General features: G+C 53.0%; 9 protein-coding genes across 9 annotated transcripts; 6 read left to right on the top strand and 3 right to left on the bottom strand.

Moving 5' to 3' along the window:
• Positions 1-526: 526 nt before the first annotated feature.
• PG994_012857 (uncharacterized protein) lies at positions 527-1,177 on the top strand (the record flags this gene model as incomplete). Its single annotated transcript, XM_066864266.1, has 1 exon — positions 527-1,177. One exon carries the CDS (start codon positions 527-529, stop codon positions 1,175-1,177), a length of 651 nt encoding a protein of 216 aa, XP_066709227.1.
• A 331-nt stretch (positions 1,178-1,508) lies between these two features.
• On the bottom strand, positions 1,509-4,030 carry PG994_012856 (uncharacterized protein; the record flags this gene model as incomplete). The annotated part of the gene is made up of 10 exons (XM_066864265.1): positions 1,509-1,766; positions 1,872-1,930; positions 1,999-2,206; positions 2,284-2,359; positions 2,468-2,839; positions 2,957-3,075; positions 3,107-3,164; positions 3,269-3,392; positions 3,460-3,593; positions 3,810-4,030. The coding sequence occupies 10 exons, from the start codon at positions 4,028-4,030 to the stop codon at positions 1,509-1,511; spliced, it is 1,629 nt and encodes a 542-aa protein (XP_066709226.1).
• A 3,443-nt stretch (positions 4,031-7,473) lies between these two features.
• On the top strand, positions 7,474-9,726 carry PG994_012855 (uncharacterized protein; the record flags this gene model as incomplete). Its single annotated transcript, XM_066864264.1, has 5 exons — positions 7,474-7,495; positions 7,688-7,828; positions 7,915-8,988; positions 9,029-9,459; positions 9,523-9,726. 5 exons carry the CDS (start codon positions 7,474-7,476, stop codon positions 9,724-9,726), a joined length of 1,872 nt encoding a protein of 623 aa, XP_066709225.1.
• Positions 9,727-11,093: 1,367 nt separating this feature from the next.
• PG994_012854 (glucose-6-phosphate isomerase) lies at positions 11,094-12,833 on the top strand (the record flags this gene model as incomplete). Its single annotated transcript, XM_066864263.1, has 2 exons — positions 11,094-11,593; positions 11,675-12,833. The coding sequence occupies 2 exons, from the start codon at positions 11,094-11,096 to the stop codon at positions 12,831-12,833; spliced, it is 1,659 nt and encodes a 552-aa protein (XP_066709224.1).
• Positions 12,834-13,579: 746 nt separating this feature from the next.
• PG994_012853 (uncharacterized protein) lies at positions 13,580-17,243 on the bottom strand (the record flags this gene model as incomplete). Its single annotated transcript, XM_066864262.1, has 5 exons — positions 13,580-14,512; positions 14,572-14,888; positions 15,016-15,192; positions 15,267-15,651; positions 15,708-17,243. Coding segments are annotated over 5 exons (3,348 nt in total), but the record flags the coding sequence as incomplete, so codon positions are not given.
• Positions 17,244-17,826: 583 nt separating this feature from the next.
• Positions 17,827-20,117, top strand: PG994_012852 (uncharacterized protein; the record flags this gene model as incomplete). The annotated part of the gene is made up of 4 exons (XM_066864261.1): positions 17,827-17,993; positions 18,056-18,392; positions 18,454-18,652; positions 18,709-20,117. The coding sequence occupies 4 exons, from the start codon at positions 17,827-17,829 to the stop codon at positions 20,115-20,117; spliced, it is 2,112 nt and encodes a 703-aa protein (XP_066709222.1).
• Positions 20,118-20,616: 499 nt separating this feature from the next.
• PG994_012851 (c2h2 finger domain containing protein) lies at positions 20,617-21,336 on the bottom strand (the record flags this gene model as incomplete). Its single annotated transcript, XM_066864260.1, has 1 exon — positions 20,617-21,336. One exon carries the CDS (start codon positions 21,334-21,336, stop codon positions 20,617-20,619), a length of 720 nt encoding a protein of 239 aa, XP_066709221.1.
• A 404-nt stretch (positions 21,337-21,740) lies between these two features.
• PG994_012850 (uncharacterized protein) lies at positions 21,741-22,740 on the top strand (the record flags this gene model as incomplete). Its single annotated transcript, XM_066864259.1, has 3 exons — positions 21,741-21,875; positions 21,960-22,673; positions 22,720-22,740. 3 exons carry the CDS (start codon positions 21,741-21,743, stop codon positions 22,738-22,740), a joined length of 870 nt encoding a protein of 289 aa, XP_066709220.1.
• A 1,631-nt stretch (positions 22,741-24,371) lies between these two features.
• PG994_012849 (uncharacterized protein) lies at positions 24,372-25,833 on the top strand (the record flags this gene model as incomplete). The annotated part of the gene is made up of 2 exons (XM_066864258.1): positions 24,372-24,374; positions 24,442-25,833. The coding sequence occupies 2 exons, from the start codon at positions 24,372-24,374 to the stop codon at positions 25,831-25,833; spliced, it is 1,395 nt and encodes a 464-aa protein (XP_066709219.1).
• Positions 25,834-26,656: the final 823 nt, after the last annotated feature.

The following is a 26,656-nucleotide window of genomic DNA, read 5'->3' as shown; positions in this document are numbered from 1 at the left end:
AACGGCATCGGGTGTATCTTGGCGGTGATACGAGCAGAGACCATCTGGCTTCAAGGCCACGATGTTGGGCCGGTGCCTTCACCCTTTCAGGACCCCGGCAGAGTATTCTGACCTTAACTCAGTTACTCTGACGGTTCCGAGATGGCCTTCGGGAGAGGGAGCAGGGGGCCGCCTCCACAGTGCTAGAGGACTTTTTAAAGTTCTCAGAGAACCGATACATACGATGAACATATCTCCGCGAATTTAGAGTATGGCAAGCCATGGGAAGCATTGGTACGCAGAAAAACCATATTATCGACTCTAATCGGAGATGTCTGATTTGTAGCATACAAAAATAAATGAATCGACAGTCTTGCGGATATCATGTTGTCTGACATTCGCATCCATTACACATATTCAGTATTCGGAAACCCCCTTCTTTATACTGTGATACTACTAGTACAGTGACAACAAGAATCATGGAGAATATTCTTCAGACCCCTTCAGCCACCCCCTCTGGGCACGACTGTCATCATCGTGGCCAGCGATGACGGCTCTGTCACCCGAAAAGCCACCTCAGCTCAAGCCAAAAAACTCCACATACGGTGCTCTGAAGGCAATCCTGATTATCGTCCTCCTCTTCCTCCTTGTCCTCGTGGTTGAAATGCTCTTCTTGGGCTGGCTTCTCTATCGTCAGCGCAACGCGAGCCGGGCTCGTCGATCTCGGCGACGACAAGAGCAACGCAGGCTCGAGGACGGGCTGGACACCAGCGAAGAAGCGGAAAAGACGCCCCTGCTACCTGACGATTCTGTCAACTACTCGTCCATTTCGCCGCTGTCGCCGCTGGAAGAAAGTGATGACGCCAGTTACCAAGGCGACGACGAAAGCAACAGTAACGGCCGCAAAGACCAGGATGTTGTCGTTGGTCACGGCGATGACGAAGCCTATATCTATGGTTTCTTCGCACCCAGAACACCACAGCTGCTGCCACAACTGGCAGAACATACGGGGCTGCAGCATTACGTGGAGAGGCAGGGGCTGCCCAAGACACGAGTCCGAGACGTGCTGCACCACAGGCTCGAGAGCCGGCAGAGGGCTGCGGCCGAGGCCGCCGGCACCGTCGGGATGCGCCTGGGTGGCCAGAGGAGCCACAGGGAGGGTTTTGGCGAGGTTATCGAAATCTGTTGGGAGACTTGAGAACCCCAATAATACCCGACCAACCGAGCAGGGGGAAATCTATCTCTCAGTGTGTGTTAATGAGGTCTATTCTCTTGACGAGCAAGTTGCACGTCTCCTTATCGATTTGGAGGATTACCATGTAACGGCGTTCAGGGTTGGAGCTAATCGGTGGGCTTTCTCATTCTTCAGGGATACCCAACGGCATTTGAAGCAAGCAAGCATGCTAAAGATATTATATGCTTGGTCGACAGATACACCACCGGCTTCTTCTAATTCTAATAATACAAATACAACATATCAAAAGTCTTCGAAATCACAATAAGTTCGTTGCCAACTAGGTCTTCTCTCTTCATATTTTGGCATCGTCGACCGTTCTCAGATTCTTCTCCCACAGTAGCAGGGCGGCACACAGCCAAGTGGCGGCGCTGAAGTAGAGCATCGCGCGCATTTGGCTGTTGTACCCGTCGACGAAGACCTGCCGCACCGCGTCGCGGGTGGCGTCCGGGAGACTGTTGACGAACGACAGGGACTGAGCGACTTGCTGCATCTCTAAGGGGTGAGGAGCGGCGGCAAGTGCGAGGCCAGGTGGTTGTTGAGGATCGTCGCACTAGATATGCCCCGAGTGTCAGGAGAATACAGCAGCAAAGCAAAGTGCGTACGATACGGTGATATCACAATATTTCCTGTGTTAATGACGTGAAACTTACCTAACAGCAAGACCAATCGTCCCACCGAGGACGCGGATCTGAGTAATGGCGCCCATAGTGACAGCTACATTGAATGACCGCTGTCAGTTTTTACATAATTGCCAATGGACCGTACGACTTCAAAGACCTTACCTAGATATTCACGGTCCGCGACCAAAGGCGCGTAAATGATCAACGAGATGAGACCCATGCCAAACCCGAACCCCATGAGGACCTCGTACCCGTAAACGGCCGTGCCACTGTGATAGGGCATCGAGCTGCAGAGCCCGATGCCCAGCATCTGCAGGGAGGTGGCGACCATCGTGAGGTAGAAGGGCGGCACCTTGAGCTTCGTCACCAGCTGGCCCGCGACGGCGGTGGCCACGGGCGAGGCGAGGAGCAAGGGCAGGAGCCGCACGCCCGCGTCGAAGGGGAGACGCCGTCGACGGCCTGGATCCGCTGCGGGAGATTAATCAGGACGGTCATGAAGGGCGGGCCCGTCAAGAAACCAACTCTGTGTGTCAAACGAAAAAGGGATCAGCGGTGGCCTTTTCTTTCTTTTTCTTCTTTGTGGTTCCATGAATTCTGATCCATTAGTAAGTAAATGGAAAGGGATACCTACAGCATAAGGCCGGCGAACACGCGGCGCTTCATCAAGCGCAGCGGGAAGATGGGCTCCTGGACGCGGTGCGGCCGGCCAACGACGCGCTCCCAGAGGAGGAAGGCGACGAGCAGCAGGGCGCCGGCCGCGAGGGCGGCCAGGATGGGCGCGCTCGCCCAGGGGTACCGCGACCCGGCCTCCTCGAAGCCGAAGACGACGAGCACGGTAGCGGCCAGGAGCAGCGCCGCGCTCAGGACGTCGAGGCGCGCGAGAGAGGCACGCGAGAACTTGGTTCGCATAGTGTTCACGTGCGTGGCTGGGCTGCCGTGGTGGGGGAAGTGCGTCGGCATGAGGAAGGCGATCATGGCGGTGGCGACGGCGCCGGCTGGGGCACTGATAGTATAAAACGACTTAGGATCAACCGAAGGTGCACATGAGAGACATAATTTTCCCTGCCATATCTGGGAGGGGCGGGTCGGGGGGGTGAAAAGGGCAAAATGCATAACCCACTTCAAGAGAAACACCCAGCGCCACGATCCGTGGTCGTTGATCAAGCCGCCGAGGATGTGACCCAGGACGGAGCTGACGACTGTCACCATGGCCACGGCCGCCAGGATATGGCCCCATTTCTCCGGGGGGGACCAGCTCGGGCTGGATGACGGTGACCATGGCGTAGATGCCGGAGGCGCCGACGCCCTGGAAGGCGCGGAAGACGATCCTGTGCAGCAAGTCTCGTGTTCAGCAAAACTACTGTATATACCAAACTCCGATGGAAAGTAGTAGTGGTGGAACAAGACAGCAAAACAACACATGAATGCATACAACTGAGTCATGTCGGAGACGGAACCGCACACGATGGAGAACACGGTGAAGAAGGCCACGGCGACCAGGATGAGGAACTTCCTGCCTAGGATGTCGCTGAACTTGGCGTATATTATCAAGAATCCTGAAGCAAGTAGAAGAGGGATGGGGGTTAGTCATCCGTATCGGGATGAAGAGATGGGACAACTTGCCGGTATAAGTAATGAGGTAGGAAGTAACGACCCAATCCCGCTGCTCGAAGCCGCCTAGAGCGTTCGTGATAGAGACGAGCGAGGTACTGACGATCGTCGTTTCGAGGGTGGACAGTAGTAGGGACAGACACAGCCTATAGTCCGGGGATAATATATTGTTAGGTCAGCCGCTTGCACGTCAGGCCTTGGAAATAATTGGTCTTGAAGAAAATCGACAGCCTATTCGTCGTATTGTAAATCCATTCTTGCGAATCTTATGGCTCAGGCGTGGTTCGAGCCGGGACGGAATAGGAAAAGTTGGCACGTCATGGTGACATGCAAATTTGAAGAAATCAAGGAGACATTCATACGCGGTTATCAACGTGTATAGCCTCCAGCCTTGAATGTAGTTCCTCTGGACGTTGGGCGCGCCGCCGTCGCCGCCGACGCGGGCTTCCGTGGTGGTGTTTCCATCCCCGGCACCCACTTCAAAGGGCGCCAGGACCGGAGAGCCACCACTCGGAGCTGGTTCCGCTGCATCATCGGCGGCTGATATGCTCCTGCTCGCTGCTGTTCCTAGCTCTGGTGGCATTTGATTGCGCGTGCCACGAGCACGCTGGCGATTTAAAGAAAGCTACGCGGATTGGGAACAAGGCGGTATGATTTCAAATCTCAATGGTTACGGTACGGGACAGATCTTGTATTGGGAGTCAGGCTAGTAGTCTGGCAATATGTCCTTTTCGAAACCCTTGCTCATTCCGGAGAATCGATAACAAGCTCGCTTATGCAGCTTGCTAGAATCTGACAGGCATATCTCATGGTCGAGACAGACTGAACACCCAGGTCCCAACACAACCTGTACTGCTGACAAAGCATCCTGGTACAACTGAAAATCTCCAAACATTTTGAATGAGATACTGCGCTGCCAACATTTACCTTTGGGGCTTACCAAAACTCCAAGCAAGTCACAGGAGCATCTAACCTACGATGCGAAGCGCGCTACGTGCGATTCTCCGGCGTGCTCCCGCGTCAGTTTGCAATGTCCACTGTATCCCACGTGGCCCCCTTCTGGTTAACGGTCTTCGCGGAACTAGACTGCCAGGGAAAACCTGGGCGCTGTGTTGAGGAACACGGGTTGCAAAGGGGCCCAGTGAGCGCGCTAGAATCTAGTTGCCGTTCGAGCAATCGAGGAAATGAGTGGTGGCTAAGCAACCATGGCAGTGCCGCCGCGACATCAAGTGGTAGTCTACCCCGGCCTATGATAGGAATGAATAGGAGTTTGTGGCATGGTGTCCTCAAGTGCTCTTAGCGAGACTGACCTGGTCCATCAGCGCGAAGTTGGCATTTTCGGCCAATAAGGCCTAACCATACATGTAGATAGCAGAGCCGACAACGCTGACGGCGGGGTTGTTCCGAGAAGTTCAAGAAATATTAAAAGACGAATTTCTCGCGCGCATTAGACATGCGGCCACAACCGAGTCCATATATTTCCCTGTGCCCACATTTCGCTACATGCATCACTGATTTACCTCTTTGCGATGGAAGACATTCATGCTTCATTCAACTGTGGGACCCGTTCTGGTGTTTATATACTACTACCCAGCCTTTGGTTATTTTGGGACGGCCATCGTCATGAGATAAACGCATGCTATTCGTCAGACGTGGGAAGTTGGCATGTTTGAGCGGATATCACTTTGAAAGGGTTGGCTTGATCGAGGTCGCAGCAGATAGGGGATGCCGGTCAAGCTTAGTTGGTGATTGATCTCCTTCTGGGATCATTCCTTCTGGAACGTCTGCTTGAGACGCGACAGTCCTCCGCCGCCCCTCCAGGCCACATCCGGCTACTACTACTACATGAAATTCTGCATGTAACTGTACTAATTTTAGAGCTCTCAATATCGAGGACCGGTTACATCTTGTTCGAGCCAAATACGTACGGGAAGATCAATTGGTCTAGTGCACGCCAGATAAACACGGCTACAGTGGGTTTAGGTACAATCACATGTAGCCTTGGAATAGTCGTGTAGTTGCACGATGTAGGAACGGGGATTCGTAGGTTCGAGACTGACTTCAATGACTTGACGGGAGAAAAAAAAAGGGTAGATGTATCCCGTCTAATAATAAACACCACAGGATTACAAGGAGCTGAAATGAACTGGGCTGCAATGCGAAGCACGAGAAAGGCTGCCTGGCTGCAGTCCAGCATGCATGGTCGACGTTGCTGTGTGGGCCTAGCCACTCGGCGATGCAACTGGACTGCGGGGCTGACTGGGATGCCCGTTCGTCGCTTGGGATGCCTCCTGAGTCCTCCTGAACGAGCTCCTGGCACCTGGTACAGAGGATGCTCACCCAGCCAGCCAGTATCCAGTAAGGCACGGAATGTAACCTGCTGGTAGGTATGTAGGTTAAAGACTTCTAGAATCTAGATCGGGTTTAGATAAACAACTCCTTGCACAGTCGCAAATGCGAAACATCCAACCGCTCTCTGCTGAAAGGCTGAACCCCAAATGTTGCTACAGATGCAATTCCAATTTGAAGTACCTGGAGAAGAAGTCGTCGCTTTCTCGAGGGCATAAAGCCCATGTGCATCATGCATCTGGATCAACAAAACCTTGTGCCATGTGGAACGTCACTCTAGCAAAGGTAGTTCAGGTTAAATCACCACTGAAGCCCCTTGGTACACGGTACGGACAGTACAGCAAGCTTTGTTCAAGGAGTCAGGACAGAGAAAACACAACAACAGGGACATATGCACCTGCTGACTTCCACATATAGCTGATATACAAGTACGTGATCGCGACGGGCAGCATGGAACAAACAAGACGATTTGATGTAAATTTGGTTCCCCACTACTGCCGCCCACCATATTAGTAGAGGCACAGTCGCAGCTCCAGGCGATATAGCCAGGCGTGAGTTAGCTAGAGCCAGTGAGAGGCCGAGAAGCAACATCGGCCAGTGAGCGTGAGAGAGGGAGATATGGAGACACGGAGAGAGCTTGTGTGTGAGAGTGAGAGACAAGTCCAGGGAAAAAGAGGGGGGTCCTGGGGTTCTGAGGGGGGGTTGGTTCTCAATTTCTAGCACGGGAGTCTATCGATTCAATCCATCGGGGCCCCCTCCCCTCGTCGAATCAATCAATCAGATCCAGCAACCACCAAAAACCCAGCCGCATTCTAGCTCCCCTTATTATTAAACTTGCCTGGGTTCAAATACATACCCTCTCACTCCTGGCCTCCTGGTAAAAACCGAAGACATGCACACGCGTACAACGAGCATTGAGTGAAGCCATTCCGTGTATTTTTCTCTTCTCCCCTTCATCTCCCTCCCTTCCTCCCACTCTCCTGCCAGCCAAAAAAAAAGTCCTTATTCTTTCTTTGGTCGTCTCGTCTTGTCTGGGAGGGGAACGACGCAGTTAAACCTTGGTACTGTACAAATTCCGTAACACGGCTTGGAACGGATAAGCCAGCCGACCCGACCCCGACAATTTACAGTGGGCGGGCAACGCAACCTCGCAGTCCAGTCTTACTCTACAGCAACTGTACCAACTGCTGCGCTGCAACAGAACGAAACAGCCGCTCACTCAACTCCCTCCAGTCTCCCCAAGACACTCCTGGGCACACACCACACGCGCGCCCACACACAAAAGTCAACATTGGAAGACAGGACGAGAGACCCTTGATTCTCGGATCAATACGCACACGCACCCTCTGCCACTGCATCAGCTCCCCTAGGCTCAGATCCCTCCAGAAGCGACATCATTGCCTCGCTTTCCCTCTCTCTCCTCTCTCCTGACCTTGCCGATCTTCACTACAACATTTAGCTCCTACTCTCGGACTGGACTTTTGCATCTTCTTTTCTCTCCCATTCCTTCTCTTGTTCCCATACTCCATCCAAGCTTCCATAGATACCATTCCTCCAGACAGACAGTCCCTCATCAGATCAGCTTCTACCATAAACCAACAACAGCACCTCCGATTTCCGACGAATAAACTCCCCAATTCGTCCATTCCTTAGCAATCCACCTAGTGCATCGTCAGGATGTCGTGGAAGCTTACCAAGAGTGAGTTCTCTTCTCCCATAGGCGCGATACATATTTTCCTCGGGTCATCTCCAGTTGAACAAACCGCATGGTGGGCAATCGCGAAGAGGGGTTGCGTGCCATGTCATGGCGGTGCCACCTGGTGTGGACGACGAACCGCGAGGGCAGCCATATGATTGATTGGATCTTTACTGATTTACGATTTGCCTACAGAGTTGAAGGAGACCCATTTGGGTCCCCTGTCCAATACCTTCTCGAGATCTCCTTCGACATCGACCATCACAGGCACCGATGAGAAGATGGCTGCACCGCCCACCAGCTCGTCTACCCCCGCTCCCCCTGACAATGCTATCGGTATGTGACAACAAGCAAATGCACTCGTAACAGTCTGTTCTGTGCAAGACACGTGTGTTGACCTTGGTTTTCCCTTGATTCTGCAGCTGCATCCGAAGCAATGGCACAACAACCTGTCGTTACGACACCGAAACCCGGTATCCTTGTCGTGACCCTCCACGAAGGCCAGAATTTCCAACTCCCCGAGCAACATCGCAGTGCTTTCAGCCAAGCAGCTCACCAAGGATCCTTGTCATCTGGTGGTGCTCTTGCGGGCTCGGTGCGTCCAGGTTCTCGAGGCACTCCTGGTTCCTTCGTCAACGGCAGGCCACAGACCTCGGGGGGCAACATCGTTCCTTCCAACCACGGTAGAGTTTCTAGCAAATGGCTGCCATACGCTCTCCTGGATTTCGACAAGGTCCAAGTTTTCGTCAACTCCGTTTCAGGCAATCCCGAGAACCCTTTATGGGCAGGCGACAACACACAGTACAAGTTCGATGTGTCTCGAGTGACAGAGCTCGCTGTGCATCTTTATATGAGAAACCCTACTGCCCCGCCGTCAGCGGGTCGAAGCCAGGATATCTTCATTGGAGTTGTCCGCATCAACCCGCGGTTCGACGAGAAGCACACTTTCGTGGAGGACCCCAAAGCCAGCAAGAAGGACCGCGAGAAGGCGGCGGCCGAGTTCGCTAGCAAAGAGAAGTCTCTAGGCCAGTCTGGCGTTGATTGGGCAGATGTGCAGTACGGCACGGGCAAGCTCAAGATCGGCGTCCAGTACGTCGAGAACCGCGCCGGTAAGCTCAAGATCGAGGACTTTGACCTCCTCAAAGTCGTGGGCAAGGGAAGCTTCGGCAAGGTGATGCAGGTCCGCAAGAAAGATACCAACCGGATCTACGCGCTGAAGACGATACGAAAGGCCCATATCATCTCGCGATCCGAGGTGGCACATACTTTGGCCGAACGTTCGGTGCTTGCGCAGATCAACAACCCATTTATCGTTCCGCTCAAGTTCACCTTCCAGTCGCCCGAGAAGCTGTACTTCGTTTTGGCCTTCGTCAACGGTGGAGAGTTGTTCCACCACCTGCAAAAAGAGCAAAGATTCGATGTGAACCGGGCGAGATTCTACACGGCCGAACTACTCTGTGCCCTCGAATGCCTGCACGGCTTCAACGTCATTTACCGTGACTTGAAGCCGGAGAACATTCCTGCTCGATTACCAAGGCCACATTGCTCTTTGCGATTTCGGTCTGTGCAAGCTGGACATGAAGGACGAAGACCGCACCAACACATTCTGCGGCACGCCCGAGTACCTGGCACCCGAGCTGCTGATGGGTAACGGCTACAACAAGACGGTGGACTGGTGGACTCTGGGCGTCCTGCTCTACGAAATGCTTACGGGTCTACCTCCTTTCTACGACGAGAACACCAATGAGATGTACAGGAAGATCCTTTCGGAGCCACTGCACTTCCCCGGCCCGGAGGTTGTGCCGCCGGCCGCCAAGGACCTTCTCACCAAGCTGCTCAACCGTGACCCCGAACACCGACTGGGAGCCGGTGGCAGTGCCGAGATCAAGGCCCACCCCTTCTTCCACGCCATCGACTGGCGCAAGCTGCTGCAGCGCAAATACGAGCCGACCTTCAAACCCAGAGTGGTAAGTGCCGGCATTTCCCGGAGCTTCGCAAAGAATCCTACTAATATCCTGTTTCTCTTACAGACTGACGCGTTGGATGTGACCAACTTCGACGATGATTTCACCACGGAGGCGCCCCAGGACTCGTTTGTCGATGGCCCGATGCTGTCGCAAACGATGCAGGATCAGTTCCAAGGCTTCAGCTACAACCGACCGATTGCCGGACTGGGTGATGCTGGTGGCAGCGTAAAGGACCCAAGTTTCGCTGGCAGTATCTCGGGTCGTTAAGCATGATTTCTGCATGTTACAGGGTAGGGGGAACCAAGACTTAGATGGATCAAGCTGGCGTATACGGCTGCTCTCGACTAGACAAGGCTACTATAGTGGTAGCCTTTCCAATCCCTGGAGAAGAAAAGTCTTCTCGGACATGAGTGAAATAAAAGAATGAATACAACAAGCCATGCCTGGACCCATATGGTGCCATTGCGATGGTTCTTCCGCCTGCGTCCGGTGTCTACGGGACATGAGAGTGGGGTTACAACTGCCCACCCGCTAACTTTCGCGCGTTGTTTGGCTCCATATTGTGTCCGAAGTAAAACTTGGACGGACAGCGTCATTGGCAGGGACCGCCAAGGACCTTGCCGTCTGAGAAGTGAGAAAGGCGGGTAACGAAGGATGAGAAATTTATTATTCTTGGATATGTATTTCAAAAACTCCGTTCGAGTCAAAAAGCCTTGGGGGGCAACCGAGATGCATTTTGGTAGATGGAAGGTGGCTTGGTATCGTGTCATTGGGTAAGGTGGGAAGTGGATGAGCATCTGATAACGTCACCGCCTGCAGTGCAGCAAGTCACTAACCTACTTAAGTACAGCAGCAAAGAAAGCCAGTGAGTTGGCGGGGTACCTGTGTGATGAGTGAGACAAGCTATGGGGGGGGGGGGGTGTGAGGCGAGAGCGTGGGTGCACAACAGCTTCCTACTCCAATCGACTGACCCCTCACCCACCCGCGATCACCACTTTTGGCCGTAGTATCCGCCGACGTATTTAATGTAAGTCGGTAGCATTGCAACAGGAAAAGTCAATTTCTGCTGCTTGATTAATCATTCATTCCTCTCTCGCTCTCCGTCCAACTTCGGCCATACCAACCGAATTGACCCCAGAAGACATCGGGTTTAGGAGGTAAGTTGAAACAGGTCGGCTTCAATGCATTTTGGCTGTTCTCCTTTCTGTGGAGGGGTTTGGGTGGGTAGCGGGGGCTTTTGGGTTGACGATGAGGCAAGCTTCTGACTTTCGGAAGCTTCACCCATCAGATCAGAGCAGAGACTTGAGAGCTCTTGCTTGGGCTGAGAGAGGGAGCTGCCGGACACTACGGAGCTTTTTCTCGGGCTAAATAAGGTTCCAAGCTCTCTCTACCCACTCCAAGCAGTCTGGCATGACAGCAAGAGAGCTCTCCCTCTTTCCTACTTATTAAGCTCTTCCCTCCCCTCTCACGAAAAGAATCGGTTCATCTGATTCCTCCCCTGCTTCTCCAGACACTTTCTTGCTCTTCGGCAGACCTTGCTTACTGATACTCCATCCCTCTGCTTGGTGCAGTCCTTTCTCCAGATATTCATACACCCTCAGCTGCGATCAATTGCCGACTACACATACCTCAAGATGGCGCCAGCAGACACTCTGGACTCATGGACCGAGCTGGAGAAGCACTTCGGCTCCATCAGTTCCGACTTCAAGATAAACAAAGCCTTCGATCAGGATCCCAAACGCTTCGAGACGTTCTCCAAGACCTTTCAGAACACCCCCAGCAACACCGAGATTCTCTTCGACTTCAGCAAGAACTTCATCACCACCGAGACCATCGATCTGCTGGTCAAGCTCGCCCAGGAGGCTGGCGTCGAGAAGAAGCGCGATGACATGTTTGCTGGTGAGAAGATCAACTTCACCGAGGATCGCGCTGTCTACCACACTGCCCTCCGCAATGTTGGCGGTTGGGACATGAAAGTCAATGGCGTCGACGTCATGAACAACAAGGGCGGCGTCAACGACGTCCTCAACCACATGAAGGAGTTCTCCGAACAAATCCGCAGCGGTGAGTGGAAGGGGTTCACCGGCAAGAAGTTGACCAACATCGTCAACATCGGTATCGGCGGTTCCGATCTGTAAGTTATTTGCTACTGCCCTGTCCATGTAGCCCTTTCGCTCTTATGGTGTATTGCACCGGCAGCTGACAGCCAAAATAGCGGCCCTGTCATGGTCACCGAGGCCCTGAAGCACTACGGTGCGGACGACATGAGCCTTCACTTCGTGTCCAACATTGACGGTACTCACATGGCCGAGGCCCTCAAGGCATCTGACCCCGAGACCACCCTCTTCCTGGTCGCCTCCAAGACCTCCACCACGGCCGAGACGTGCACCAACGCCAACACAGCCAAGACCTGGTTCCTCGAGAAGACTGGCAATAAGGGCGAGATCGCCAAGCACTTCGTGGCTCTGTCCACCAACGAGGAAGAGGTCACTAAGTTCGGCATTGATGCCAAGAACATGTTCGGCTTCGAGAGCTGGGTTGGTGGCCGTTACTCTGTCTGGAGTGCCATTGGCCTGAGTGTCGCTCTTTACATCGGCTACGACAACTTCCACAAGTTCCTGGCTGGTGCCCACGAGATGGACAAGCACTTCCGCGAGACTCCTCTCAAGGACAATATTCCCGTTCTCGGTGGTCTCCTGAGTGTCTGGTACGGCAACTTCTTCGCCGCCCAGACCCACCTGGTCGCTCCCTTCGACCAATACCTCCACCGATTCCCCGCCTACCTCCAGCAGCTCTCCATGGAGTCCAACGGCAAGACTATTACTTCAAACGGCACGGCCGCCAAGTACACCACCGGCCCCATTCTCTTTGGCGAGCCCTGCACCAACGCCCAGCACTCTTTCTTCCAGCTCGTCCACCAGGGCACCAAGCTGATCCCTACCGACTTCATTCTCGCTGCTAAGAGCCACAACCCCATTACCGACAATCTCCACCAGAAAATGTTGGCCTCCAACTACTTTGCCCAGGCCGAGGCTCTCATGATTGGCAAGTCTGCTAAGACTCTCAAGGATGAGAAAACACCCGACAACCTGGTGCCCCACAAGGTCTTCCTGGGCAACCGCCCCACCACCAGCATCTTGGTCGGTGGTCACATCGGACCCGCTGAGCTCGGTGCCCTGATTGCCTACTACGAGCACCTCACCTTCACCGAGGGTGCCATCTGGGACATCAACAGCTTTGACCAGTGGGGTGTCGAGTTGGGCAAGGTCCTGGCCAAGAAGATCCTCACGGAGCTCGATGGGGGAGCCGAGGGCAAACACGACAGCAGCACCGGTGGCCTGATTGAGGCCTTCAAGAAGTACGCTTCCCTGTGAACTGACTTCGATGACGACGACTACCAGGCATCGAAGGCAAGACTATAAGTCAAATTTCCGGAAAAGGGGCTGTAATGGAAGGAATGGGAAGGAATATTATGAATCATGACGAATTGGCGTATTAACACAAACGCGCTGTTCAACTAGCCGAACCTGGTTTTGTAGGTGTTTATAGGAAATCATAAATAGACCGCATTACTATATCAGGGCTCTCTCTTGTGTCTGTCTGCTTACAGTGTCTATGCACGTGAGGTAGGTGTCGCTGTGATTCTTCTGGGCAGGGCTGGGCAGGGCTGGGCTGGACTGGGCAGAACTGGAGCCTGTGGCTGCTGTCGTCATCAACTTCTTTGCTATCATCCCACTTGTTGCTGTTCTCTCCAACGCGACTGAGGAAAGTCTCGCGGAGCTGTCGACCAAGGTTGCGCACACGTAGTCACTACTATATGGGTACGTAGATTTCGGTACCTTTAACGGATGAGCCCGAACTCTGCGAGAGGAACTTGCTTCGGCTGAGGACGTTCTGGCTCTGTCTGAGTAGACGACCAAATTGGCTTTCTAAGTTGGTAACCTGGAAACGGGTTCGGTGGATCGTGACGCTTTCGATAAAAGGTGTTCAGTCCTTCGAAAGAAACGACCGCTCCCGACTGGAGCCCAGGCTGCGAACCCGACAGCGTATGTGGTACCGTAAAATAAGTGCTAAGAATACATGATCACGCCATCCCTAAAATTACTTATCCTTCTTCGACCTATGCTTCCTTCCCCTTCCCCTCCTTCTTCTTCGACTTGCCTTTATCCCTGTTGCTATTTTTACTTTGATTCTTCCGTTTCATCTTGTAATCATAGTCCGAATTGCTCGAAGATTCAGTATCGTTACCATTGTCTCTATCTGATGAATCCACAGATAAATGCGATCCAGTGTCGGTGTCACCATCGCTGTCCGACGAAGAAGGGTCGCCCGATGACGACGAATCCGAAGAGAAATTGCGGTTCCCCCCGAGTCGCTTCAGGTGCTGCTGCTGCTGGCTGTGTTTGCTGTCCCGGAGTTCATAGTCCCAGCGCACCTGGTCCCTCTTGGCATTATTAGACTCGTCGCTGCGGCCGTGAGCCAGATAGAGATACTCGTCGAACTGCATGGACGTCCCCGCGATGGTTTCGAAGTGCTTCTTGGTGATGATGGGCCGGTCAGCAGGAGTCGTTTTATGTTGTTGCGCTTCATCACCAGTTCTTTTCATTGCAGCAGCAGCCGCAGCATTGTTGGCTTTCTTGGCGTCGAACTCGGCGAGCGCCACAGCCGTCTGGAAGGCATTCCGGATCTGGCGACCGTTCCAGGACAGCTTTTGCCACTCGCGCTTGGCGAACTTCAAGATCTTGTCTTTGTGGACCTCAATGGGCTGTTCCCCGTACTCGAGGCGCTTCTTGTTCAGCTCGTCGAGCCGCCGCAGGTTCACCTTCCAGATTGCCACGGTCTGTCTGCGGTCCAGCTTTGGATAGTACAGCGTTAAGTGGAGGCGAGAGCGGAAGGCATCGTCAAAGGAGCCCACCCGATTTGTAGTCAGGAACAGAATCCCTTGGTAGTACTCGAGGATCCTCAGGAAGACTAAAAGACATACATAAGTAGGTATTTTGTGTAATCTAGAGGGCTGACTGGCAGATAGAAGAGAAGAGGGGGTCGCGTAGTGCTACGTACCAGAGACAAGTCCGGTCCGTTTCAGGTCCTCTTTCTATTTGATGTAAGTACATAGAATCGAGCATCGCAGCGAACAGGGTTACTCACACTTCGCTTGGCGAGGAAGACGTCAGCCTCATCAAGAAGTACGACACAGCCCCAGTGGTGTGCTAGAGTAAATAGCCTCTCAAGGCTTCGCTCAACTTCGGCAGGCTCGTAGCCAATATCCCCTGTGGTTGAGATGAGTGTCCCATAGGGCCCACGAGTTTGGTGCCAACGCTTACCGCAAGTGATAGGGAGTAATGGGCGCTGTGTAAAAGCTGCTACACACTCTGGAAGATCATCAGCGCAAAGCATGGGACGCGATGTGCGTACAACAATATATCGAACTCACCTGCAGTTGAAGTCTTGCCCACGCCTGGTTCGCCGTGTAAGAGTACAATACATCCATTTCCTATGGGGATACGTGTCAGTATGGACCAAGAGACAGCGAGCAGCGTACGAGCGCACACGTACCCTTTCCGCGAACGATATCAACTTCTGCCGCTCGCCTCACACGGGCGGTTGACTGCGAGCGACCTATATGGGTTTCCACCACGGCTTCCACCATATCCTTGAGGTCAGAGGGCAGAATCAGGTCGTCCCAACTGCCTTGTTTATCGGCAGATCGCACAAGGCTTAGATCGAGGGACACTTTGCGCCGCAGTCAGCAATGTATACACATACATAAGGAGCCCGCCTGGAAGCTCAGGACGGGAACAACTTACCCCATTTGCGTGATCGAAGCGCATAAGCATATACCGTACCGGGCAGGAGACAAATGTAGTCGTCTCTACTCATTGCATCTGCGAGCTTGTCGATGGCATCAGGCGTGTCCAAAGACACGGACGGGTAGCTACCAAGGTTCTTAGTGAGATCGGTCGTGGCCTTCTCGGATAATATCTGCTGATGACGTTGGTACCAGTCGTATGGTCTGTATGCCCCGAAGGACTTAGTAGGCGTGCTGAAGTTTCCGATAATTTCTTTATGAATCAGCCTATGTTTTGTGTCTACATTCAAGTAGCCATCAGCGTCGGGTAGAGAGGCTTGTGGCTGGAGCGCAGGAAAGGTCGAATAGGCTAGCTTGAGGTCGATCACCACAGGGGTGTTGATCTTTGCGGGAGTGTCAGTACATTCAGTAGGAGTGTGCCGGGGAAAGAACAGCCCACCTTTTCCTTCGTCCGCCCTACTGTAAGCCCTTCATATAATCTATGAGAGGCCTCAGACACTTGAACGAATGAACGGCCTCGCTCATTCAGGAATTCGAGCACAGCCATCGCACCGGGCCCCGATGCGGCTCCCCCGAGCCCCAAGGGCTTCTTGGGATCAGGAGCACATGCCAACGGGTAACACATGAGATCGAGTATCTGCTTCTCTCCATCATAGGGGCCAAACGTGATAGGATCGCAAACGCAATCATATCGCATTCCATTGAAGTCCACGTAGTAGCGTACAACTCGTAGCGGATGGTAAAGTTCGACCGCCCTTGAACTATGTTTCTTCGGCTCTTCAATCGGGATACCGCCCACAACTGCAGATATTCTGTAGGCTTGTGGCGTCCCGGTACCCACTATCTTTGGCCTTTCCTCATCTCCATCGTCATCGCTTTCGATTTTTTGTTGAATGTTTCTACCTACCCAGGCGCCAGCCAGCTCGTCCTTTTTCGTAATTACTGATTGGGGAACCTCACGGCGGAACACTTCGACTTGTTTCCTGGACGGGGTGTATGTCAGGTCTCCAGGTTTGTACAGCATCCAGAGATCCTGGAACCGGATCGTCTTCAACTTCCCGGCTCGCACATCCTCGTAACGCTGAAGTTGTCCGCCGAGGTACTCTTTCATGAAGGCTAGGAGATATCGAAGCTGGGAAAGAAGATCGTCTTCCAGGTTCAGGGGCTCGGTTGCAGCGCCTGTCTTTCCACTGCCGCTAGAAGCATCAGCTCGATGTGACTGCATGCAAGTCTGGTCCTCCTCGAGTGATTTCGATTTCCATTCAATTAGATGATGGTGTTGTATGAGCCAGCGAAAGGGCTTGCAGAAACTGATAGTACCATCATGGCCCTCCAACCTGCTTTCCCCTGAATCGCTTGACGGCTTACCCCCCTGTATGACAGCGGCGGCTAGATCCTCGAGGTAGTCTCTCATGACCCGGGAATGAATGCAGAATTCGAGAATATCGGCAGATTCTGGTGTCTGATTGCCAATGGTTGGCGCTGATGGATCAACCTGGACCTTGGTCCACAGCGCCTTCATGAAAGGGCGTCCTTGGTCCTTGTCAGACGACGAATACCAAGCAACTTGATCGACATAACAAAACTTGGTTATGAGCTCGAATTCGGGGCCTGAAGCTTCAAAGAGAACAGGTGGCTTCAGGGGCTTCGGAAAAGACGGAGTGTTCTTGCACTTGTTCGCCCATGTCTCCAAATCTTCAGTTCTTCCTCGAAGATCATCCACAAGTTTCGCCAGCTTCCTTACAGCTTCTTCAGGGTTCTCAGATTCTTTCAACATAGACCGCACTTCAAGGTCTATGATACGAATTGAGCTTTGTCGTCGACTGCCAGACGCTACCAATGTATTGTTGTCTTCATTGCTGGTCTGGCCATCCGAATCGGTGATAGGAAAAGCCCTCTCTCCTGACGTCGGGGCAGCTGCTCCTGGCTCTGATGGGTGAGATGGCTGCATGTTTGACTCTGCCTTCTCTTGTGGGCCTATGGTAACCACAGACGTGCAATGTTGCTGGTCCGTCATCGTGGCCGGCCGTGGAAGCGGGAGATGATGGCTTGCATCGAAATACGTTGGATGTCTTAGGACTCTACCCAGGACGAGCTGGACAACGAGGACAACAGGTCCTACTCAAGGGTCGGGTTGAGTACTAATGGGGTGTGGTACACGGCACGGCCCGACCCCATATGCTGATTTGCGATAATTGGCCAAGCAGATAAGCGCTCAACTAGTAAAGAAAACCAACAAGCGCACTTGATTGGTGTTTTGGGGTCAATATGCAGAACGCCATGTTGCATCCGCTATTTGTCCCCCTGGACATGCAAGTTGGAAGACGAATCACACTGAAATTGAGAGGAGGGGAAAGCAACAGGGGCTGTCTGTCACAATGCTACAAAGGACACTGGCCTGTAGCTGTGGCCATCAATTGATGCTAATTGATGCTGTCTGTTGTGTGGGAGTGAGCGAGATCCCAAATGGCGAATATTCAGATGATAGTAGTCAGTCACCTCTGACTGATTGACTTATTCTCGAGCAATACCTTCCTTGCCACGGAAGCTGCAATGCCATGGCTTCGACTTCAGGGGTCCCAGTTCGGGCGCGCATCTTAACGAATAGTGGAGCGGAGTTCCCGGAGACCCACGGCGACGTGACCACGGGGGCTGAAGTCGCTGAGACATCATCTGAATTCGTGCCAGGACGTGATCGCTTCGGTGACAATGAGAATATTCCCGAGTAAGCTGCAAATAGTACAGATCCAGTAAGGGAATTTGCCTGAACTGACTTTTCACTCTCAGCCAGGACTATCATAAGGAGTCCCGCGAAAGACTCGAGCAATTCAAGAAGACCCTCGCGGCGTTCCAGCAGAACCTTATCGATCGAAAGGTAGACACGAAGTTCGACGTTACCATCAAGGACGCACAGGACTACACGTTGGACGATGTCCTGCAGATTGCGAACACGGTCCAGGAGCGGCACAAGAAGCTCGATAATGTCAACAAGTGTACCAGAGGTATCAAGAAGCTTTTCCGAGCAACAGGACGGAACGCCTCGACGTTCAAGAAGCTCCTGGCCTTTGTGCCGAGTGACGCCTATGGCTCGGTGATATGTGGGGGATTTACTATGATACTAGGGGTACGTTATGCCCCTTGATCCCACTGAGAAAATCAATCATTGAGATTGTGGTCGTATGCAGGCCTTAGAGCGAGCCGAGTCATTGCGGGATAAGATGTGTAGCACATTAGAGAAGATACCCACGACTCTCAGGAGGCTGCACGAATGGCTTGACGTCCATAATAAGTCGGGACGCTTGCGATCAAGTGCCGATTCTGTGTTGGTAGCCATCTTTATTTTGCTGGAGCTCATAGTTCGAGAACTGTCAGGCAGTACTACCAGTAAGATCAGATGCTCTAACCATCAATAGTAACATATGACTGATACAAGTTCCCAGAGAAAATCATCAAGGCACCGTTCAAAGGCGAGGCATATGGGTCCTCCATTGACGATGCGGTCGCAGCCTTGGAGGCGAGTGTGAAAAGTTTTATAGACGAGGCCAGCCTTTGTGACGCACAAAGACTGGGTCGCGTGGATGAAGTCACTCGTAACACACTCATGACAACGCAACAGCTCTCTCAGAGTCTTGCCAACTTCCAAAAGCAATTCTCCGCAGAGGCCCGGTTGGGACAGGCTTCAATAAATGAAAAATTGAAAATGCTGACCAACAGCGCCGAGAAGGTACTGGGTAAGGTCGGTGACAAGGGACTGTGTGAGTTGCCAGTTCAGAAGCTGTTTGAAGTTGACCCTGTCCAGGCTCAACTCAAGATGCTACTAGATGCCACACCGGGTTCGATGCCGAGCCAAGCATCTACCATATATAGAGCAAATACTCCAGGTCTGGGTCGACCTTCTGTACCCGAAGAGTGGAGCAAGTCGTCCCGAAGGATTTGCAAAATAACCATTAGAGACCTCGTCGAGTGTTTCCAAGATCTAGGATGCAAGCCTGGCCATGCCGATCAAAACCGCACCGCTTTCATCCTCGCATCCGAGGAGATGCGCGCATACTCGCACAGCGCTGTGTCGAAGCTGCTTGTTGTCGAAATGCAAAGTGACCGGAATGAGTATTTCACCCCGGCATCGTATGCCTCCGCGGTCCTCATTCGGGCCGTGCAGAAGATCGGAACGTTTCCCATCCTTTACCACTTCTGCGTGCCACGGGCAAGCGATCCTGATCCGAAGAACGACCAGTTCGCAAGTGGTCGAGGTCTTCTGGCATCACTGACATCCCAGCTCTTGGGGCATCTGAAGAGTGCCCACGGCCTCGATCTAGACTTTCTGTCCACGAGATGGAACAAGTACAAGAGCGCAATCAATGACCCAAATCGTCTATTCCTCATATTGGAAGAGCTCCTCAGGCGGGTGCCAAAGTCGACCTGTGTCCATATCGTGATTGATGGGGTTTGGAAGATCCAAGACGGCAAGGACCAGGATGTCTTGGACGGACTCCTGGGACTTGTCAAGGATGAAGATTTCTTCGTCAAGATTCTGGTCACGAGCCCCTTCTCCTTGGACATCCTGGATCCGCTGGAAAAGGAAGAGGCGAAACAGCGAAAGCGGGCCAAGAAGGCGAAGGCGAAGGTACTACCCGAAAGCAGCTTGTTGACTTTGCATGTCCCGGAACACGTGGATGGCGGCCATCACGATTTCAATACCAGCTGGGCGGAGGAGGAGATGAATGAGGTTATTCGGGAATGTCCCGATTCAGCACCATATCCTTCAGGGTTTGAGAACGAGCAAAAGAGTAAGAGAAAAGAAGAGAAGAGAGTATGTATCATCGCAGAGCGACACCAGTACTTTGGATAGTGACGACACTGCTGATTCGGGATATGCATGAATCGGGTATATTGGGACCTTTATGCTATATAGTACAATATATGGGCTGCAGCCCAGCATGTATTAGACTACCGTGAGGAGTAAAACGTCCTATGAAGAGGTGGAGAATTGACTAACCGTTAGCCAAAACCAGTTCATCCTATAACAGGGATTTGTAAACTCGACCCCTTTAATGGTTTCCGTGTCAAGTTGGGTGCTGTGATTGCTATGCGCTAGACACAAAGACTGCGCTATAGGCCTTGGGGAAGAGTCCTTTTCCCCCAATTACGAGGAAGAAGTATTTCCTGTACTGCGTTCTCTCCTACTCTTACCACAGGAAGGGCTGATGAATCCCAGCCGGCACGCGGACGCGGTGAACCAATCCATGGGTCCGGAGGGCGGGAGACGTACTATACACCCTACCTTAGAGCTGGCAGGCGCTATTTTCACACTGAATTGTCGTTGGAATGGGTTTGTCTCTTGGGCCATATCACTTCTTGGACGAGCCAAAGCCACCGGCAAACCCCATCATGGCCATCATATCATCCTCGTCGTGCTCTCCGTCGATGCGGACATCTTCGCCGTACTCCATCTTGACGTCCTTGTTCTTCTCGCGCTCGAGACGGACCTTCTCGGCGGCCTCCCTGCGCTTGAGGCGCTTGGCCTCGCGCTCCTTGTCGTCCTCGACCTTCTGGATCGCGAGGCGCTCTTTTAGGCTGGTGGTGGCATTCGTCTTCTCCTGCTGCAGCATCTCCCAGAGCATCTCGATGCGCTCGTGGACCTCGGCGGCCGAGGCCTGGCGCACGTGGCCCGTCTCGCCGATGGCGCGCAGATGCTGCATCGAGTTGATGTGGTCGAGCCACTGCAGGTTGTCCTTGAAGGTGAGGTCGCAGGGCTCGCAGTAGAGGCCCGCGCCCTTGCCGCGCTTGCCCACGCCCGCGCCGCCGGGCACCAGCATCGTCTTGCCCACCTGCGCCGAGAAGTCGGTGGCGCGCGACCGCGCCGACGTCAGGGACTCGTCGCCCGTCATCGGCTTGTAGTATTTCTTGCCCTCCAGCTTCGCTTCGTACCGCTTCTTCGACTCTTCGCGTTCCTCCGTCTCGCGCGCCTTGGCCTTCGCGGCGTACTTGTCGAGGTCCCAGTCCGCCCCTTCCCGGAAGGTGTCGCTGGACTTTCCGGTGCCATAGGCAGAACCTTTGTTGGACGCCATCTTGGTTTTGGTAGATAGACTATTATAAAATTTGTGGCACCGTTCGATACAGTCCGAGGTATGGAGCACTGGGGGCTGGTGTGGGTGAGAAGTGATCGATGTTTCGAGGAAATTGGTCGACGCGGTCTTGGAAATGAAGTTCAATTAGTGACGCGCGACAGGGAGTTGAAGGATAGCTTGGATTGATCAAAACTGGGCCCCCTGTACTCCGTAAGGCGATAAGCTTCAAGCATGTGCTTCTCAACCGATCAACCTCCATCTTTTTGGAGCTACCCCGCCATCAATCCGCTGCCCCTCCAAAATATTTCTTGTCGCAAAGAACGAAGTTTGCTCGCGTCCAGGTTCAGACACGGAATCTGCATTGTCTGTAGTACCACTCCACGACCAGGGCCTAAATACGCAAAATGCTGTACCTAGTTGGGTTAGGTCTCTCGGATGAGACCGACATCACGATCAAGGGCTTGGAGATCGTCAAGAAGGCAGCCCGTGTCTACCTGGAGGCGTACACTAGCATTCTGCTCGTAGACCAATCTGTTCTGGTAACGCGTCCTATGCCTAATTTGAAGTTTTCGCATACAAAGGAATGGATCGACTGGACAGCTAAAACCTAACTTCTCCAGTAGGAGTCCTACTATGGCCGCTCCATCGTGGTGGCCGATCGAGAGACGGTAGAATTCGACAGCAACGATCCATCCGAAAGCAACGAGCTCCTACGATACGCCGCAACCGAAGATGTCGCTTTACTCGTGGTGGGTGACCCATTCGGAGCCACGACGCATGCAGACCTCGTGCTGCGCGCCCGCCAGCTCGGAATCCCCGTGAGTACGGTACCCAACGCGTCCATCATGAGCGGCATCGGGGCGTGCGGCCTACAGCTGTACAACTTTGGGCAGACGGTCAGCATGGTCTTCTTCACGGACAACTGGCGCCCCGCCTCCTTCTACGACCGGGTGCGGGAGAACCGCCAGATCGGGCTGCATACGCTGCTGCTGCTCGACATCAAGGTCAAGGAGCAGACCATCGAAAACATGATGCGCGGCAATAAGGTCTTCGAGCCCCCGCGCTACATGACCGTGGGCCAGTGCGCGCGCCAGATGCTCGAGATCGAGGACGAGAAGGGTGAGGGCGTCTACGGGCCCGACAGCCTGGCCATCGGCGCCGCGCGCGTCGGCGGCCGCAACGAGAAGTTCGTGGCCGGCACGCTCCAGGAGCTATGCGACGCCGACGACGCGCTGGGGCCACCGCTGCACAGTATGGTGCTGCTGGGCCGGCGGGCGCACGAGCTGGAGCGGGACTTCGCCCGGGGCTTCGCGGTCAACAAGGACATGGGATGCCCTGTGGGCGAGAGATTACGGCAAGCAGGATGCGCCTGTTGCCCCACAGACCGACGACAACGCCGATTAAGGAGGCGATGTGAAATTAAAACCTATTCTCTAAGGTATGACTGCATGTAAGAAGAAATATCAATAGTGAAAACATACATACTCATATTTGAGGACAAAGTGGTCATTTCTTTCTCGCTTGCACTATATTATTTCCACGCTTTGCTCTTCCAGAGCGAAATAAAAGCAATCACCTATGTATGTCTTTAAACGATTTGTATCCATCCCCGAATACACCATTTATCCCAGAACTAACTGCCCCATGATACGAAAAAGCTCTATCTTTACCTAAGTAGTCTCACGTTGTAGACCTTCATCTCTACTATAAGAGGATACGGGTTATAGGTTCTCTGTGTGCCCGTGCATGGAGGCTGGTACACTGTAATAGAAGCTGGCAGGCTTTCCTACGGCCTTCTCAGCTACGCCGAGGTCCATGGGAAAGTTCATGCCATTCTCAACTTCACCAGATTCGACGAGGATGGTTTCGTTGGACATTGTGACGAAGTGGCAGATGTGTACAGTCGTACAGACAAGGAACGTGTACTGATAACATGTCGAACTACAGGCACTGGCTGTCTCTAATTAAGAACAGGCAAGACGAAGAGAGAAGAGAGAAAGAGAAAGAAAAAACCAAAATATTTAAATTGACTTCAATTCTGTAACAGCCTCATTGAATCGAATCGACGGAACCCCAGCAAGCGCTCTCTGTACACGAGCCAGCCATCCTGCGTGTAAGCGTCAAGGTTCATGTATGACGTAATCTTCACCCTGTCAACGAATCACTTCCACCTTCCGAGGTTCTTCATCCTCAGTCTCTCCAATCATTACACCTGCAAAAGGAACGATCAAGGTTGATCTGAGAAAGGTGGCAGGTGTATTCGGATCTCCCGCTATTCAGGAACATACACACACATGCATCTGAGTGCATCCAGGGTCCATAAATCAATACCCGCCTTGAGCACCTTCTAACGAAACTTGCACAGGTTTAGAAATCTTGTCTCCGGTAAAATAATCAGGTCTTTTTTCCCCGGGAGATATCGAGGACTCCTGCATACCTACCTAGGGACCTATTGATATTGCTTGTTGGATTACGGCGAGGTTAGGAAGGTACGTAGTGGTTTGCCGAAAATGCAGCTGCAGGTGATGCCGGGCCGTTGCTACCCAATTAACGTTTTAATAGCACATGGAAAGTGGGGGCCAGGAAACTGCTTAGCACAGGCAGGCACTTCTGTCGCCAGTCGGAACCTAATAGCGTCGTAGCTCGGTCAATCCCAGTCACTTCCAGGATTGCACGAACAGACGCACGCTCTGGCTAGCCGCTCGGCAGTGATTTGGAAACCGGCCAGCATTGGACGTCGCTGCATTATCATCGATCGTTCATGGGTCAATCAGATTTCACTTTCTCAACCACGAAAGGCGAGACAACACCCGACGAGCCATTTCTGCCAGGCGCAAAGTCACAGGCAACTCAAGACTCCGGCTTCTCCAGCATCAATTGCATTGGAACCTGCCACCGACTGGGGTGACCTGAGATATTTAGATTCCGCCAAGCTGTACTCCACCGTCAGCACTTCAAGCTCGCTGTTACCACCAACCTCTTTGTCGCAACCTTGAGCAATCGAGCATGAGTGCCATTGTCTCTCAATCTTCACCATGGTAAGCCGTCTCGTCGCATATGCCCATTATGAAATCCCAGCATCACATACTTATCTATCGAATACAGAATTCGGCTTGGGAGGTTCGTGACCAGGCCGATCAGGCCGAGGACTACTACAACCATCCTCTTCGTGCCAAGAACAAGGAGCTGGAAGATGAGAACCTCCAGCTGAAGCGTATCCTGCGCAAGAATGGTATCACCTGGCCCAACAAGTATGGCATTCACCAGACTGTGTCCCGCAAGCGCACCCGGAGCTCAACAGCAAACACTTCTATTCCCTACCTGCCACCTGAGATCATGTTGAAGATTCTCTCGTATGCTCTCACCAGCAGTTCCCCCATCATCGACCCTTTGGCCAAAAGCAAGAAAGACCATCTCACGCTCGAAGAAAAGAATCGGCCTAACCAGATTGCCATTCATTTTCTTGCTACATGCAGAGCCTACTATGAAGAGGGAATGAAGATGTTGTGGACCCAGAACACATTCACCTTCACCTCGGTCCAATCGGTCAAGTTGTTTTCCGAGGTCGACGCCTCGTACCGATGCTGCGTGAAGCAGGCCAACTTGCGCATCATCGCCAGGTTCTATGATGATGAGGACCGGGCCCACCGTCTCCCGAGAGACCACCATCCTCAGATTCACAATCGGCCAAGACTCAGAGTTCAGAGAAGAGCCAGGGAGCCGACTCTAGCACGCCGAGGCTTCCGGTCTTATGCATGGTACCAGCTTGTGGACTTCCTCGAGGCTCTGCTACCCCCTCATAATCCGGGCCACGATCACACTGTCCCGCGGACTAGACTGATGCCGAATCTGGAGGTCATGCGCATCGATCTTGTCAATTTCGGGGAGGACATGTTTCAATACTCCCCGGCCCAGCTGCATGATGTGGCATCTCATCAACTCGGATGCTCTCTCAATGAACTGATCGTCACTGGCTTACCGACGGATGATACCGGATCCCGGACCGGCACAGAGCTGTCGGGCCTTCTCAAGGATGACGGTCTGTTGATCAACCACGCACCGACATTAGTTGCTCTGAAGCAGGGTGGTTTGCGCGTCTTGCAAGGAAATGAGTTCCGCAAGAAGGTGGTTCGATCTATGAGACCTGCCATGGGCGTACACCACCACCATCACGATGACCATCCTGATTACTTCGACGAGTTTCCTCCTGCACCCCCGGATAATGGTGAGCCGCCTTACTCGCAATACCATTCTTGCCGTACCATCTGGAAACGAGTCCCAGAGTGGATTGAGCGACCGCACAAGCGACACTGGGTCTTATTCGATCGGGTAAGCGGCCTGCCTTGGGAGGAGGTCCAAGATGAGGCCCTGATGTTTGACTTCCTCGATGACACAGATGAAGAGGAGGGCATGATGTGTGAGAACTGTGGCGAGGTTCACCCAGGAGCCATTCTTCCTGACGAGCTCATGGATGACCTGTATGATGACGATATCTGATGCGTCTGCTAACGAAAATGATGACTTTGATGAACATGGACCATAAAGGGAACGGCGTTCGATTATACCAGCTACTAGCTTTGTGCATTTGCAAGGAAGCAGCCAGGTGTTCTTGGGGATGGGGATATTGGCAAGCCTTTTTCGGGTTGCGCGTCATAATTCAGAAATAAGGCCCACGAAGCTCGGCATGTTGTATGTAGTCGCTTAATTCTCTGAGCAAATGAAGGATCTCTTGCTACCAATTTTGACGGTCACGCAGTACCGATCGTGCTAGTGAGATGGGTAAATAGCAGACACCTGCGCCAAGTGTAGCTGCGAAACGACGTGTGGCCGTATGTCGCCCAGGACCAGACGTACATGCTTCGGATATCTCGTATCTCGTATCTCGATCATCCAGTCACCGCTTCCAAGATGCAAGAGAGCCGTATGGTCGGGACACGATGGATGTCGGTAGCAGCAGGATTACCATGCGGCTAATTGGGTAGCCCCGGCGAGCGGGCTGAAGCCTGAAGTCGGCTGCAGGGCTTCCCATGCTTCTAACCAGTCTCTCCCATCTAACGTATCACGACTCGTATCGGTGCATATATTGATCAGGTGGCAGGGAAGACTTTGTCATGAACCTAGCTTGTTGTCGCGCCCGTTACTTTCCCACCAATGAGGTCGAGACTTGTCGCGCAAGACATACAGAGAGCCCCTCATCCTATGGCTGGCGGCATGCGGTTCTCAAGCAGCTTCCGGGTAAATCACCAAATCTTAAAATAATTACGGAGGTAGAGTTGGACCGGGTAATTGGCGGCTCGGTCTGCGATTGGATCGCAACGAT

Source organism: Apiospora phragmitis, assembly GCF_038363925.1.
Source record: "Apiospora phragmitis strain CBS 135458 chromosome Unknown utg000011l:1.0-3236445.0:1.0-3240683.0, whole genome shotgun sequence".
NCBI lineage: Eukaryota > Fungi > Ascomycota > Sordariomycetes > Amphisphaeriales > Apiosporaceae > Apiospora > Apiospora phragmitis.
The sequence above is the reverse complement of the archived record's forward strand: the minus strand, read 5'-3'. Positions and strand labels throughout refer to the sequence as shown.